We start from the raw sequence: 14,206 nt of genomic DNA, 5'->3' as shown, positions 1-14,206 counted from the left end.
TGACTTTGTTTCCAGCAACCACGCTAAATTTACTTATTAGTAGGATTGTTTTGAGATTCCTTAAGATTCACTATATAAACGGTTGTGTTGTATGCCAATGAAGATAGTTTTACTTCTTCCTAATCTTTCTTATCTTATGTAAGTGGCTAAAATCATCATTACAATGTAGGATAAAAGTGAAGGAAAAAATTTTCTTGCCTTGCACCTATCTTAGGGAGAAAGTATTCAATCCTTACTGATTATATATGGTGTTGGTGGCAGAGTTTTCATAGATACTGTTTATTTAATTATGAAAGGTTTCCTTTAACCCTAGTTTACTTAGAGGTATATTTGTTTTCTTTCATCTTTTTAAAAAAAGATTTTATTTATTTGAGAGAGAAAGAGAGAAAGAACACAAGCCGGGGAGGCACAGAAGGAGAGGCAGAAGCAGGCTCCTTTGTGAGCTGGGAGCCCCAACAAGAGGCTCCTACCCAAGACCCCAGGATCATGACCTAAGCCGAAGTCAGATGCTTAACCAACTGAGCTACCCAGGAGCCCCTTTCTTTCATCTTAAATGGATGTTGAATGTTATCAAGTTTTTGCATTTATTGAGATGATATTGTTGAAAATCTTTTCTTGCAAAAGCTTCATTTAGTCATGATACATTATCCTTCACTTTTAATTTTTGATATTGCTGAATTTGATTTGCTAATATTTTCTTGAGAAGTTTTGCACTTAATTTATGAAAAATAGTGGTCTATAATTTTCCTTTCTTATAATATCCTTGTCTGGCCTTGGTGTGGAAGTTATATAGGCATCATAAAATGAGTTCATATAAACTAGTGTTATTTCATCCTTAAATATTTGATAGACTCACCGGGGAAGTCCTATGTGCCTAGAACTTTCTTTGTGTAAAGGCTCTTACCTAAAATCTTAATTAGATTTTGTTACAGGCACAAAACTATACTGGTGTTCTATTTCTTGTTGTACCTGTTTTATCAGGTTGTGTTTTCCAAGGAATTTTTCCATTTCATCACAGCTGTGCCACTTACTGGGAAAAGGTTGTTCTTAGTGTTTTGTGATCTTCTATTTTGATGTCTATGAGACATGTGGTGATGTCCCCTTTTTTAAAATTTTGATTTGATATTTAGAGTTTTCTTTTGTTTTTCCTTAATCAATCATATTATGGATTTAGAAATTTTATTAATCCTTTCAAAAAACTAAGTCTTATCAAATGCCTTTTCTGCATCAATTAAGATGATTATGTTTTTTCCCTTTATGAATATTGTATTTTTATGTATAATAATATATATATATACATATTATGTTTAATGTGTATTGATTTTCTTTTTGAATCATCCTTTTATTTCAAGAATAAATGTCCCTTTGTTATTACATATAATCCTTTTAATTTTTTGGATTCAGTTTGCTAGTATTTTGCTGAGGATTTTTATCCATATTCATAAGGGGTGTTGATTGTGGTTTTCTTTGGTGTCTTTTGTTCCTTTGGCATCTAGGTTATACTGACAACACAGAATGTGTTAGAGATTGTGATGTTCTTTTTTTTTTTAAGATTTTATTTATTTATTTGTCAGAGAGAGAGAGAGAGTACAAGCAGGCAGAGTGGCAGGCAGAGGCAGAGGGAGAAGCAGGCTCCCTGCTGAGCAAGGAGCCTGATACAGGACTCGATCCCAGGACCCTGGGATCATGACACAAGCCGAAGGCAGTCGCTTAACTGACTGAGCCACCCAGACATTCCGAGATTGTGACATTCTAATTCAAAAGAATATGTATTTGGTCACTCAGATGACCAAAATATATCTCTCATGTATATTTGGTTTTCATTCGAAGTTCCTGACTCACAGGTCTCCAAATTCTTGAAATTTTTGGAATCATAAGAGCAGTGGGAACATCTTTTGTTATATTTGATCCTTTTTCCTCAGTTCCTGAAATCACTTCAGAGCCATAAAGGTGAAATGCATAACAAGTCCCTTTCCACAACTGGATTTATGTTAATAAGGTGACTTTTGGAAAGCACTGAAGGATAGAGGCTGGTTTCTAGGGAACCAACTATGTGATTAGAGAATTGGCACTTTCTGCCTCACTAGCTCCCTTCCTCCAGAGAGGGGAAAGGCTTGGATATTGAGTTCAATCACCGAAGGCCAATGGTTTAATCAATTATGCCTATGTAATAAAGCCTTCATAAAACCCAAGAGGACAGGGTTTGGAGAGTGTCCAGGTTGGTAAATATGTGGAGATTTGGGGAGAGTTGTGCCTGGAGAGGGCATGGAATCTCTATATCTGTTAGGGTCTGTTATGAAAGGAACAAAACTGAGATAAGGTGAAAGTTATTTAAAGCTTTATTTTATGACAAGTATTAGAAGTCAGGCTGATCAGCCAGGGGAACGAGACTGAGACAAGGTGAAAGTTATACAAAGCTCTATTTTATGCCAAGCATTAGAAGTCAGGCTGACCGGCCAGGGCTGCCTCCGAAGAGAGCAACCGCTCCCAGCCTCACAGACTAACTTTTATAGAGCAAAATCCTGGCCACACATAGGTGGCCAAGGAGATTGTAACATTGTATAGTCATGTTAGGCCACATGCAGGTAGCCAATTGAATTACAATTGAACTAACCTATTACTCTGGTCAGAATTGGCGCTCAAGTTTGGTGCCCAAAAGGCGGGGTTTACATTCTTTGGTGGTTAGGGAGATAGTATGTGCGCTTTACTGATTGGATGTTTTCACCTGGCCTGACTGGTCCTTGTATTCTGGGCTCTGTTATCAGGAACTGGCTGACCTGGTCTTGTATTCTGGGCTCTGTTATTAGGAACTGGCCGACCATATTTTACTGGTTTCCCAGACTTGCATCTAAGTAAGTTTCTCTGGGTGGCGGGGGGGCGCAGGGTCAGTTTAAGTTTTACTGCACAAACAACAAAATGGCTTTGAACCAAGATGGAGTCGCTCTGGCTAAATAGGCCCTTACACTATCCTTTTTCCATATTCTGTCCTCTGTATCTCTACATCTGACTGTTGACTCTTATCCTTTAATTCCTTTAATATCCTTTATAATAAACCAGTTATCTAGTAAGTAAATGGGATTCCTGAGTTTTGTGAGCCACTCCAGCCAATTAATTGAACCGAAGCAATGGTTCTTGGGAACCTCTAATTTATAGCCAGTTGGTCAGCGTTTAGGTACCAACCTGGGCTTGTGATTGTCATTGTGAGTTGGAAGGCAGTCTTGAGGGACTGAGCATTTTACCTATGGAATCTGGTGTTAGCTCTAAGTAGCGTCAAAATTGAGTTGAATTGTAGGCACCCAAATGGTGTCTAAGAATTGCTTGGTGGTGTCGGGGAACTACTCCCGCCACCATGGTGGAACTGGGTTCAGAATACCATTAGAGGTATTCCCTCCGCTTTTATTATTTTTTTTAAGACGATTTTGAGAGGTATAGGTATTCATTTTTCTTTAACTGTTTTGCAGAATGCATCCATGTAGCCTTGTGGTCCTGGGCTTTTCTTCGTGGGAGGCTTTTGATATTTATTCAATCTCTTTATTCATTATAAGTCTACTCAGATTTCTTTTTGTTGTTGAGTCAGTTTTGGTAATTTGTGCTTTTCTAAAACATTTTGCCATTTCATCTAAGATATTTAATTTGTTGGCACACAATTGTTCATAGTATTCTGTTATAACCCCTTTTATTTCTATAAGGCCAGTAGTAATGTCTTCATTTTCATTTCTGGTTTTAGTTATTTGCTTTCTCTCTCTCTTTTTTTTTTTTCTTAGTTTAGCTAAAGATTTGTCAATTTCATTGATCCTTTTAAAGAACTAACTTTTGATTTTGTTAATTCTACTGCTTTTCTTTTCTTTCTTTTTTTTTTTTTTTTAAAGATTTTATTTATTTATTTGACAGACAGAGATCACAAGTAAGCAGAGAGGCAGGCAGAAAGAGAGGGAGGAAGCAGGCTCCCTGCGGAGCAGAGACCCTGATGCAGGGCTTGATCCCAGGACCCTAAGACCAGGTCCTGAGCTGAAGGCAGAGGCTTTAACCCACTGAGCCACCCAGGTGCCCCAATTCTACTGCTTTTCTGTCTCTATTTCATTAATCTCTGTTGTAATCTTTCTTATTTCCTTCTTGCTGCTAGTTTAAGGTTTATTTTGCTCTTTTGTTCAAGTTCTTCAGTTCTATTTTGCTCTTCAAGTTCAAGGTTATTGATTTGAGATTTTTCTTCTCCACATTCCCCTTTACCCACATTCCCCTGGTCCCCAACGTCAACATTCCATACACCAGTATGATGTATTTGTTATAATCAATAAACTAACATTAACACACACCATTATCAACCCAAGTCCATGATTCACATCAGAGTTCAAACTTTGTGTTGAATGTTCAATGGGTTTTGACAAATGTATAATGAAATATATCCACTAGCACAGTGCCACACAAAAAAATTTCACAGTCCCCAAAATCCCCTATACCCCTCCTGCTCATTCTTCCCTCCCTCCTCCACCATCCCTGGCAACCACTGTTTATTTTTACTGTCTTTATAATTTTGCCTTTCCCAAAATGTTTTTCATTGTTGTTCTTTAATTATTGCCTTTTTGGAGCTTAATTATTTTGTGATCTGCCATATTGATTTTCTTCTCATTCTCTTTTGTATATATTTTAAAGATAGTTCCTTAGTAGTTGTTACCATGGGAATTACAGTTGGCATCTTTAATTTTTAACAATCTAGTTTGGATTGATATCAAGTTAATTTCAATAGCATGTAAAATCTTTGTTCCTATACAACTCCATCCCTGCCCTACTTTATGACATATTGTCAAAAGTGACATCTTTATACATTGTATGTCCATTAACAGAGATTTATAATTATTATTTTATGTATTTATCTTTAAATCACATAAGGAATAAAAAGAAGTGCTGCAAACCAAAAATAGAATAATACTGAGTTTTACATTTACCTGTGTAGTTACCTTTACCAGATTCCTTTATTTCTTTTTAAGGTTTTGAGTTGCTGTCTAATGTCTTTTCATTGCACCCTGAAGAACTCCCTGAGCTTTTGGTTACCTTAGAACATCTTAATTTCTCATTTGTTTTTCAAAAGACAGTTTTGCTGGATATAGGATTCTTGGCTGAGAAATTGCTTTTCTTTCATCACTTTAAAAATGTCATCCCATTCCTTTCTGTCTTCTATGGTTTCTGAAGACAAACTGGCTATTAATTTTTAGGATGCCTTATGCATGACAAATCATTCCTCTCTTGCTGTTCTCAAGATTTTTCTCTAGTTTTTGACAATTTGATTATAATGTGTCTCATTGTGAATCTCTTTGTGTTTACCCTTCTTGGAATTTGTTAAGCTTCTTGGATCTGTAGATTTGTAGCTTTAATCAAATTTGGGAAGGTTTTGGCCATTATTTCTTCAAATGTTCTTTCTGCTCTCTTCTTTCTCCTCTTCTTCTAGGACTTTCATTACCTCTATTTGGTTCACTTGATGGTATCTGGTCTCTTAGCCTCTATTCATTTTTTTTTCTTCTTCTTTTCCTTCTTTCCCTTCCCTTTGTTCTTCCCCTCCCCCCCTCCTTTTTCTCCTTCTTATCCTTCTTCCCCTTCTCCTCCTTCTTCATCCTCTTCTTCTGTTCCTCATACTGGATGATTTCAATTGACTTATCTTCCAGTTCTGTGATTCTTTCTTTTGCCTGCTCAATTCTACTATTGAAAACTTCCAATGTTTTGGTTATTATATTTTTCAGCTCTTTTTGTTTCTTCTTTATAATTTTGTTTTCTTTTTTCTTAAAAAGATTTTATTTATTTATTTGCTGGGGCCAGGGTGGGGTGGTGAGGGGAGAGAGCATGAGCCGGGGGAGCAGCAGAGGAAGAGAAAGAAACAGGTTCCCTGCTAAGCAGGGAGCCCGGTGTGGGGCTTGATCTCAGGACCCTAGGATCATGACCTGAGCCGAAGGCAGACGCTTAATGACTGAGCCACCCAGGCACGCCTCCCCATTATAATTTCTATCTCTTTTTTGATAAATCTCTGCTCACACATCGTTCTTCCTCTTCTTCATTTTTTAGCTACTTCAGCATATTTAAGACAGTTGAATTGAAGGTTTTTTCTAGCAAGTCCAATGTCTGTGCTTCCTCAGAGACAGAGTCTATTAATTTCTACAATGACTAGGCCATATCGTTTCTTCACATGTTACACATATTTTGTTGAAAACTAAATACTTTCAATATTATAATGTGGTAACTCCAAAAACTATATTATCCCCCTTCTCAGTGTTTATTTTTGTTGCTTGCTGTGGGCTGTTGCTGTTGGTTTAGTGATTTTTCTAAATCGTTTTTGTTGTCTTTACATTCTCACATGTTGTCTTTGAAATCTGTGCTCCTTTAGCTTGTGTTCAGTCAGTGTTTTGAAAGAGTCCTGTAAAACAGGACTGGGAGGAGAGAGAATAATATTTCTTCTGGTCTTTTCAGATTGGCTCTATTGAGGGGCACCCTTTCAATGGTTAGCTAGACCATTAAAAGGTGGTGAAAGCTTGGAGTCTTCTTGGGCCTTTTCTGAGAATGCATCCTGTGCTGGCCATGCACCTAGCTTTTTAAATCCCCCAGTATGCAGAGGCATTTTTGAATCCCTAATTTCCCCCAAGAAACTCTTATAGCTTTTCCTATTTTTGCAATTTTTCTGTGAGTTTGAATTTATTTCAAAACAAAATTTAAAATAAAAAAGCATAGATTTTGAGGTCAAAGAGGCCTGCCTTCAAACCCAAGCTCTACTACTTGTTTGCTGTGTAGTCTTTCACGAGCTATTTTCATTGGGCTTCAGTGCTTCTATCTGCACAATGAAGATTATAATACCTATTTTAAGAGTAACATTTTCTTTGCACATAGTGGGTGCTTAATAAGTGGTAAGTAACTATTATTATTGCTATTCATCATACCAGGTTCACGTTCAGCAAAAAGTCAGCCTATTTCTAGATTTGGCACAGGGGCCAAAGATTTCTGATAGCTTTAAAATATAATAATTCTGAATCCTACTTTTCTTATCATGCTAGATAATGAAAAAACACTATAATTGCTTTGGATCTTAACATTTTAAGAAACTGGAAGGAAGGCAAACTAAGACATAGGTTTAGAGATAAATCTGAATGTGTTCCTGGAGAATCTCTATTGCAACAGGAAAGATCCCTTCAATAACATGGAAATTAACCTAAATTAAGAAACCTAAAGTAAAAATAATAGGTAATACAAAAAGAAGTTGCCATTAAAACAATCTAGCATACCTTAAGATTAAGTGCATTTCTTCCATATATTTGACAGTTTACTACGGCAAGGTTGGTCATGGCTATTATTGTTTCATATCGTGTTGCACTGATAGTCTTAAGACCTCCACCACGTATGAGATGTACCTGTGGTTCCTCTTGTTTTCTAGATTTAACAATACCTAAGTAAATAGAAGAAAACATGAGACTCAACTGTGTTAGCACTTAGAATGAAAGTTAAAAAGTATTGATGATATGATAACAGTGAATCATCATAAATAGGTTAGCTGTGTAAATCCTCTGGAAAAGATTCCTCATAATGTCCCCCCACCCTATCTCACCTTGTTGCTAAACTAGGTGTTGTTGTTGCTGTTGTTGTTGTGTGTGTGTTTTCCACATATTAGATAGTACAATTGCCTTTCAAAAAGACAACCATATGCTTATAAATTTCTATCTAGATAAGTTAAATTCCACCAATCTCAGTCTTTTTGTGTTGTATGTAAAAATATATTTTTTAAATTTTATTAATTTACATAAGGAGCTTCTTGCTTCATAAAACTAATAAAGGACATCATATAATCTAAGTCAGATAGAGATCACCTCCTAAGGAACAACCTTGCTTTTTCTCCTAATACCATCTTGATGCGTTTTTCAAGTGCATATATAATTCAGCTTCCTTCTCTCAGTTTGAAGACCCCATACAAGAAGAAAAATCCAAACAACTCAGAAGTTAGCCAAACAGAGATCATCTAAATTTACTTTATCATGACCCTTGTGGGCTTCACTTTCTATCAAAAATGTCCTATCCAAGTATGCACCTAAGTGCAGCAGGAAAATGTTGTGAAATTTTGTAATATAAATTTTATATTCATAGCCATTCTTGCTGCATTATTTGCAGCAACATATTTTACAACCTCAGTAATTCTTATGCCATTGCTTCAACAAAAGGAAATAATGCATCTTAGACTAGAGAAAACAGTGTTCAGTTTCTATTTATAAAATGGGCCCTGTGTGCCCATTTCAGATCAATATGTGTAAAAGTTAACTGCAGCAGAAAGATGTGTGATATGATAGAGTCCTTGTCTTGGGAGAAAGTGGAGCAAGAAGGAAAGGAAAGTGAGTTAAGACCTAAGTCTGTGGCCTGCTCCCAGTTCACCTATCCTCATGGACTAAGTCCAAGCCATTGGTTTTTGAGTGGAAATGAAGGAAATGGAGATGGAGAGATTAAGTATAAATTCCCTGATGGATCTCTGAAGGATCTGAAGACCATTAAACTCACACCTGAAACTTTTCAAAGAAGGAACCACCAGAGTGGGACAATCTCAACAAATCAGAAGTAGCAGCATGACTTGTTTCAGCTTGTGATGTGGAGGAGACTGAGAAGTTAACTGATGTCACAGATAATGGTACAGAATTATTGGGAGGGATAACATGCTCAGAGAGTCCTATGGTTGCTATAATTAACAATACTGTCCTGTATATTTGAAATCTTAAAAATTCTCATAACAAGAAAAATGTAGGGTGATAGATATTACTTTCTTGTGGTAATCATTTCACAATAAGTAAATTAAACTAGGAAAAAAGAGAAAGTTCTATAGTTGGAATGTTCTATGTTTAATCATTAATTGAATCATTAATTTGTTATATTATTTTTTCTGTTCCAGAATTTTGACTCTTGGTTTTAAAAACAAAAATTCTAGTTCTCTAGTAAAATTCTCCAACTATTCTTTTTTTTTTTTTTTAAGATTTTATTTATTTATTTGACAGAGAGAGACACAGTGAGAGAAGGAACACAAGCAGGGGGAGTGGGAGAGGGAGAAGCAGAAGCAGGCTTCCTGCTGAGCAGAGACTCATGTGGGGCTCGATCCCAGGACCCTGGGATCATGACCAGAGCTGAAGGCAGATGCTTAACAACTGAACCACCACCCAAGTGCCCCTATTCTTTATTTTCTTAAACATAGTAGTCACAATTATTTTAAAATCCCCATTTGAAAACTTCAGTATCTGATTCTATGGGTCTGTTTCTATTATCTGTTTCTTTCTACTGATTCACTTTATCCTGTTTTTAGGATGTCTTGTGATTCTTTTAAGTTTAATGCTAGACATTGTGGATGAAAATTTTAAAGGATCAGGTTAATGCAACATCTCTCCAACAAGTGTTAAATTTTCTTTGATTAGGCAAAAAGTATCACTTTGATTCATTAAGGCTTGGTTTTGAGCTTTGTTAGGGATAATCTACTTTAGTTTTGTGCCTTTTTCTAAAACATCATCCTTATACCTAAACACATGGGTCCTCTGGGTCTTCAACTAAAAGCTCAGTGTATTTACAAGACCCCTACATTTTGGCAGAGCTTTAATTCCAATAATTGCCTTCCATGCTACTATGAAAATATATGTTCACTTCCTTTGCATCTCACTGATATTTCCTGCTGTATTTCTTAGAGTTTTATCCTGCACATGCACAGATTAGAAATGAGCAGATATGTATGCAGATATTTGGATTCACTTCTCTCCTCTCTGAGATTTTGCATCAAGCCCCAGCTATACTGACAGCTCTGAAGTCTGATGGCTATCTCCTCAACTCGGTTATACTCCCCCTTTCTACTTGTGCTCTATTCTCTAACACCACAAACGGCCTCAGGCAAAAGGCAAGGTAAATGGAGAGCTGATTTACAAGCTTCCCTTATTTCAAAGATTGTAGCCACTCACATCAGGCCTACAATGGTTACTTTCCAATACCTTCAATAGCGTTTTTCTATATTTTGGGCAGCTTTAATAGTTGATTTTGGTGGATTTGTCCAATACAAGCTACTCAACTGTAGACAGACCAAAAGTCTTCAAGTTATTTTAAAATCTGTATCTGATAATTCTAACACCTGGCTCTCCTGTGGGTATGTTTTCACTATTTACTTTTTTGCTAGTTCACATTAATTTTGTCTCTCTGTGTGCCTCACAATTATGAATTGCTTACTACACACGGTATTTGTGAAATTATTTGTAAAAATAATGTGAGTCTAGGATGATATAATTTTCTTTAAAGATTATTTTTCATTTGTTTTTGCTGGACAACTAAAGCCAAAGCACTTAGAACAGTGACTGGCATGTGGAAAGTAGTTAATTTTCATTATTTCATGTTTACCTGCCCCACCCAGATTAAGGATCTTTTCTATGTTCCCAACACCAGTCCAGTTTGGTTTAAAGTCAATATAAAAAAAAAAAAATAGTTGCTAAGTAAATGGCCTGAAGAGCTGAGTTGAGCTCTAAAAATGTGGTGAGACATATATATGAATCACACACACATACACTGACACACAAAGTCATGAATATTTTTATAGAGAGATAAACTTATATGCAGTTTTTTAAAGAATGATATAGCATTTACCTTCAGGTAGGTTTGGTGTGCTTTGTCTCGGAGTACTTTCTACCTTTTCAGATTCTGCTACCTGAGTTTCTAGAAAAAAGAAAAAAATGAACCAACTTTTGGATTCCTGTGAAAATTTGTGTTAAGGGTATTGTGATTTCATTATAATTATTCATCTTTTAATGAATTTGTATTATACATGGAAATGTGTCCATGAAGGCATCCATCAGCATGGGCATTCTGCTTCTGGAGTTCATCTAGATTACCATCTGAATGATTGTTTATTCCCACTGCTCTTTTATATTGACTTTTCTGATCCTTTGAATGTCCTCATCTGGTTCCCACTACCACCATCGAGGTAAAGCACGTGGTTTGACCTTGGGAGACCTCCAAAGTCAGTATTTCTGCTACTGCATTCTGGCTCATATATTGAATGTATGAGCCAAAAGTGATCCCATCATCCAAACTGCAAACACAAGGGATAACCACACTGTGCTTTCATGCCATCTCTCTCCCTTGCTCTACTTGACCTCATTATCACAAACCATGTTCAGAATGCATTTACCTAACAAAGACTGTCTTCGAGGTTTTCTTGGCAAAACTGGTGTTGGTATGGAGATGGGACCTGGAAAATGAGTAATACTTAGTACCACAGCAGTATCTTGTTTTAAATGTTTAGCCCACCATCTTCTTCCTTTAACACAACTAGGTCTTGCTATAGGGCTTGGCACAGTTGCTCTTGCACCTATCAGAGGTTGCCTAAAAGTGTAGGTAGATGCAGATAGAACTTCCTTGGGTTTGGGAGAAATAGCTGGGGAAGTAGTACTTGGAAGTCTGGAGAACTCTGAGGAGAAAATCACAATGTCTTTGAACACGTCACCAAAATAAATATTTTTTATTTTTGATGCTTTTTCTTTTGATTTTCTTGACCTTTTCATTTGTCTTATTTCTTTCCCAAAAACACGACTTGAGGCCGAATGACAGGTTGGAAAAAATAAGGAACCAGTAGCAGTCTCTGGAATGTGCCAATACACATTCTTAGAAGTTTTTCTGGGTATTGAAATAGTAGTCACTCTTTCTTGTATATAATGATCAAGAAAGAGATTTTGGATATTGACAAGGGTTTGTGGTTGACTTCTTGAAACATCAGGAAAACTAGTTTTCTTTCTTTCAGTTGAAGTGGTTTCATCTTGAATGAACGTTACATGTTTTGGCTCAGTTTTACCAGTCTTGGCTAAACCAGAAAGAAAAGAAAACACAATTAGTTTATATTTATCAAGGTATCAGGGACAAAACTATTAATGTGTTAGCATTCATAGCTTTTCTTTATTTACTCACCCCTCTTTCGCCTTCTAAAATTTTCCGTATATGTTTGCTCAGCTATCAGGACTTTTGTTTAGCTGACTGGGGTAAAGCTTGAGTTATCAACTGGGAAGTGGAAATACTAAATTGTATTAGGTTTAGAAAGGGTAGGGAGAAACTCTTGGAAGAACAGAATTGATAGAATAATAGGACATAAAGGGAGGTGGGTTTGTTTGTTTGTTTGTTTTGTTTTGTTTTGTTTTTGAGCAGTTACTACTAAAACTGAAGTATGGGTGGGCAAAAATGATTTGGATGAAGTTTTGCTATTTATCTATCTCTTCCTCATTTGAAACTTCTTCAAGCAAAGACATTTCTTTTCAATGCCAAATGGCAGACCAATGTCCAAACACTATAACATCCTGATATTGGCTACAACGTACTACAAGTTCAGTTAGGTTACAATGGTAAATGTTCTTTTCTCTCTTAGGTCCAGAAAATGCACTGTGCCTGCATTCTTCAGTACCTCACTACACAAATATGCTTTCTCTCTCCTTTGTGACTGAATGTGAAATGACTTTTCTTCCATTGTCTCAGTTGAGTACAATAAATGATGAGGACCTCTACATTAAGGCAAGACTTGGAAAGAGATGGCCAAAACAAGTCCAACTCTCACCCTTTTAAGAGATGGCTGGAGACTGGCCTGAATTCAGAGAGAGGAATTCTTCTGAATAGCACTATTGGGGTGGTATGTGTTTTCCTGAACTTCCCCTCCCTGAGGAGGATGGATTAGGATGATTTTTTCCCCCACCTCAAGCCATGTGAGGGGAATTCTCAGAGAAGCATTTATAGAAAAAGAGGAGTGTATGCCACAAGGAGAATAAAACATCTTACCACTCCCCTACTGGCACCCCCCACTAATACAGAGTAGCAAAAAAAATATTAGTCCTTCCAGGGCTGTGTTCCAGTTGGAGCAAGGCAAGAGCGTCCTTGAAACTACTTGATCTGTATCTCGTGGCATTTCAGGGGGTGCTGAGACTGATGTGTGATTCTTACCTTCATTCCTTAACTCTTCCCCACCCCTAACCCCACCTATGCAGGAGCAGAAACTATCAGTTGTGGAAAAGAAGTAAAGAACAAGATGGAAGAACTTATTATGACCCTGTTTCCTTTGACTTGTCTACAAATTAGCAGACCTAGTCTGAGCTGGGAGAAGGGGCAAGGTTTGAGTACATGCTTGTTAAAAGTAATGATTTAGGTTGAACTATTTGTTTAATATCTGAAAATGAAACCAGGCTCATAGAGGACAGTGATGAGAAAATCCTGGGAAGAGAGATCGGTGCCATGTGAGTGTGAAGGGCAGTAGGAGGAGGAGAAGAATGTTTCCTTCCTCCTTATATAAAACTAATAAAAACTAGCTCATTCAATAAAATGGTTATACCACTATCTTCACCTTTTTTTCCCTCTCTCCCATATTAAAACAAACATGGTAACACAAGCAAAATCCTCAACCAACTCCAGACCTCTACCATCATCTCACCATAGTTATCCTTCCCTTCAATGGCAAACTGAAGTAATTTACACTCCGTTTCATGTCTTTTCTTCTCCTCTCTGTTGTTTCACTTTATTTAATCTAACTTTTAATTAAATTAAAGGACTTTATTTTTAGAACAGTTTTAGATTAAAAAAGAAAAACTTGAGCAAGAAGACAATACCCATACATTCCCCTCCCTTGCACACAGTTTTATCTGTTATTAACATCTTGCATTAATGTAGTACATTTATTATAATTGATGAACGAATGTTGACATACAATTAATTAGAGTCCATAGTTTACATTAGGGTTCATTCTCTGTGTTGTTCAGTTCCATGAATTTTGACAAATGCGTCATGTCATGCATTCACTATTACAATACCCTAAAAAATAATTGCACGACTTTAAAATTCCCTGTGCTTCACCTGTTCAACACTTCTCCTCTCCCTGAACAAACTTCTGGCAACCACTTATATATTTTTTTATTGTGTTATTATTTTGCCTTTTGGATACTTCTGAAAATTCATGTTGAGGGTGGTATGATAGTTATTAGTCTTTTAATGAATTCGTATCATTCACGGAAATGCGCCCGTGAAGGCATCCATCAGCATTGGCATTCTGCTTCTAGAGTTCATCTAGATTCTCCTCTGAATGATTGACTAGGGTACCTAGTCTTCTCCTTTTCTAGTTTCCCAAGGTAAAAGCTTAGAGTATTTGTTTTAGATTAATCTTCTTCTCCTAATATATGCATTCAAGGCTCTACATACTCTCTAA

The 14,206-nt window shown here is 36.6% G+C and overlaps 1 protein-coding gene across 2 annotated transcripts in view; it reads right to left on the bottom strand.

Annotated features, from left to right (window-relative positions):
• LRRC63 (leucine rich repeat containing 63) overlaps positions 1 to 14,206 on the bottom strand; it is a 40,740-nt gene that overhangs the window by 19,052 nt on the left and 7,482 nt on the right. For both annotated transcript variants that reach the window (XM_032874011.1, XM_032874013.1), the window contains exons 3-5: positions 11,165 to 11,833; positions 10,621 to 10,689; positions 7,260 to 7,420 (exon numbers count right to left, since the gene is read on the bottom strand). In XM_032874011.1, coding sequence (XP_032729902.1) covers positions 7,260 to 7,420; positions 10,621 to 10,689; positions 11,165 to 11,833 — 899 coding nt within the window. The remainder of the gene's footprint in view (positions 1 to 7,259; positions 7,421 to 10,620; positions 10,690 to 11,164; positions 11,834 to 14,206) is intronic.

Source organism: Lontra canadensis, unplaced genomic scaffold (assembly GCF_010015895.1).
Source record: "Lontra canadensis isolate GAN:19392208 unplaced genomic scaffold, GSC_riverotter_1.0 scaffold51, whole genome shotgun sequence".
In the NCBI taxonomy this organism is placed as follows: domain Eukaryota; kingdom Metazoa; phylum Chordata; class Mammalia; order Carnivora; family Mustelidae; genus Lontra; species Lontra canadensis.
The sequence above is the reverse complement of the archived record's forward strand: the minus strand, read 5'-3'. Positions and strand labels throughout refer to the sequence as shown.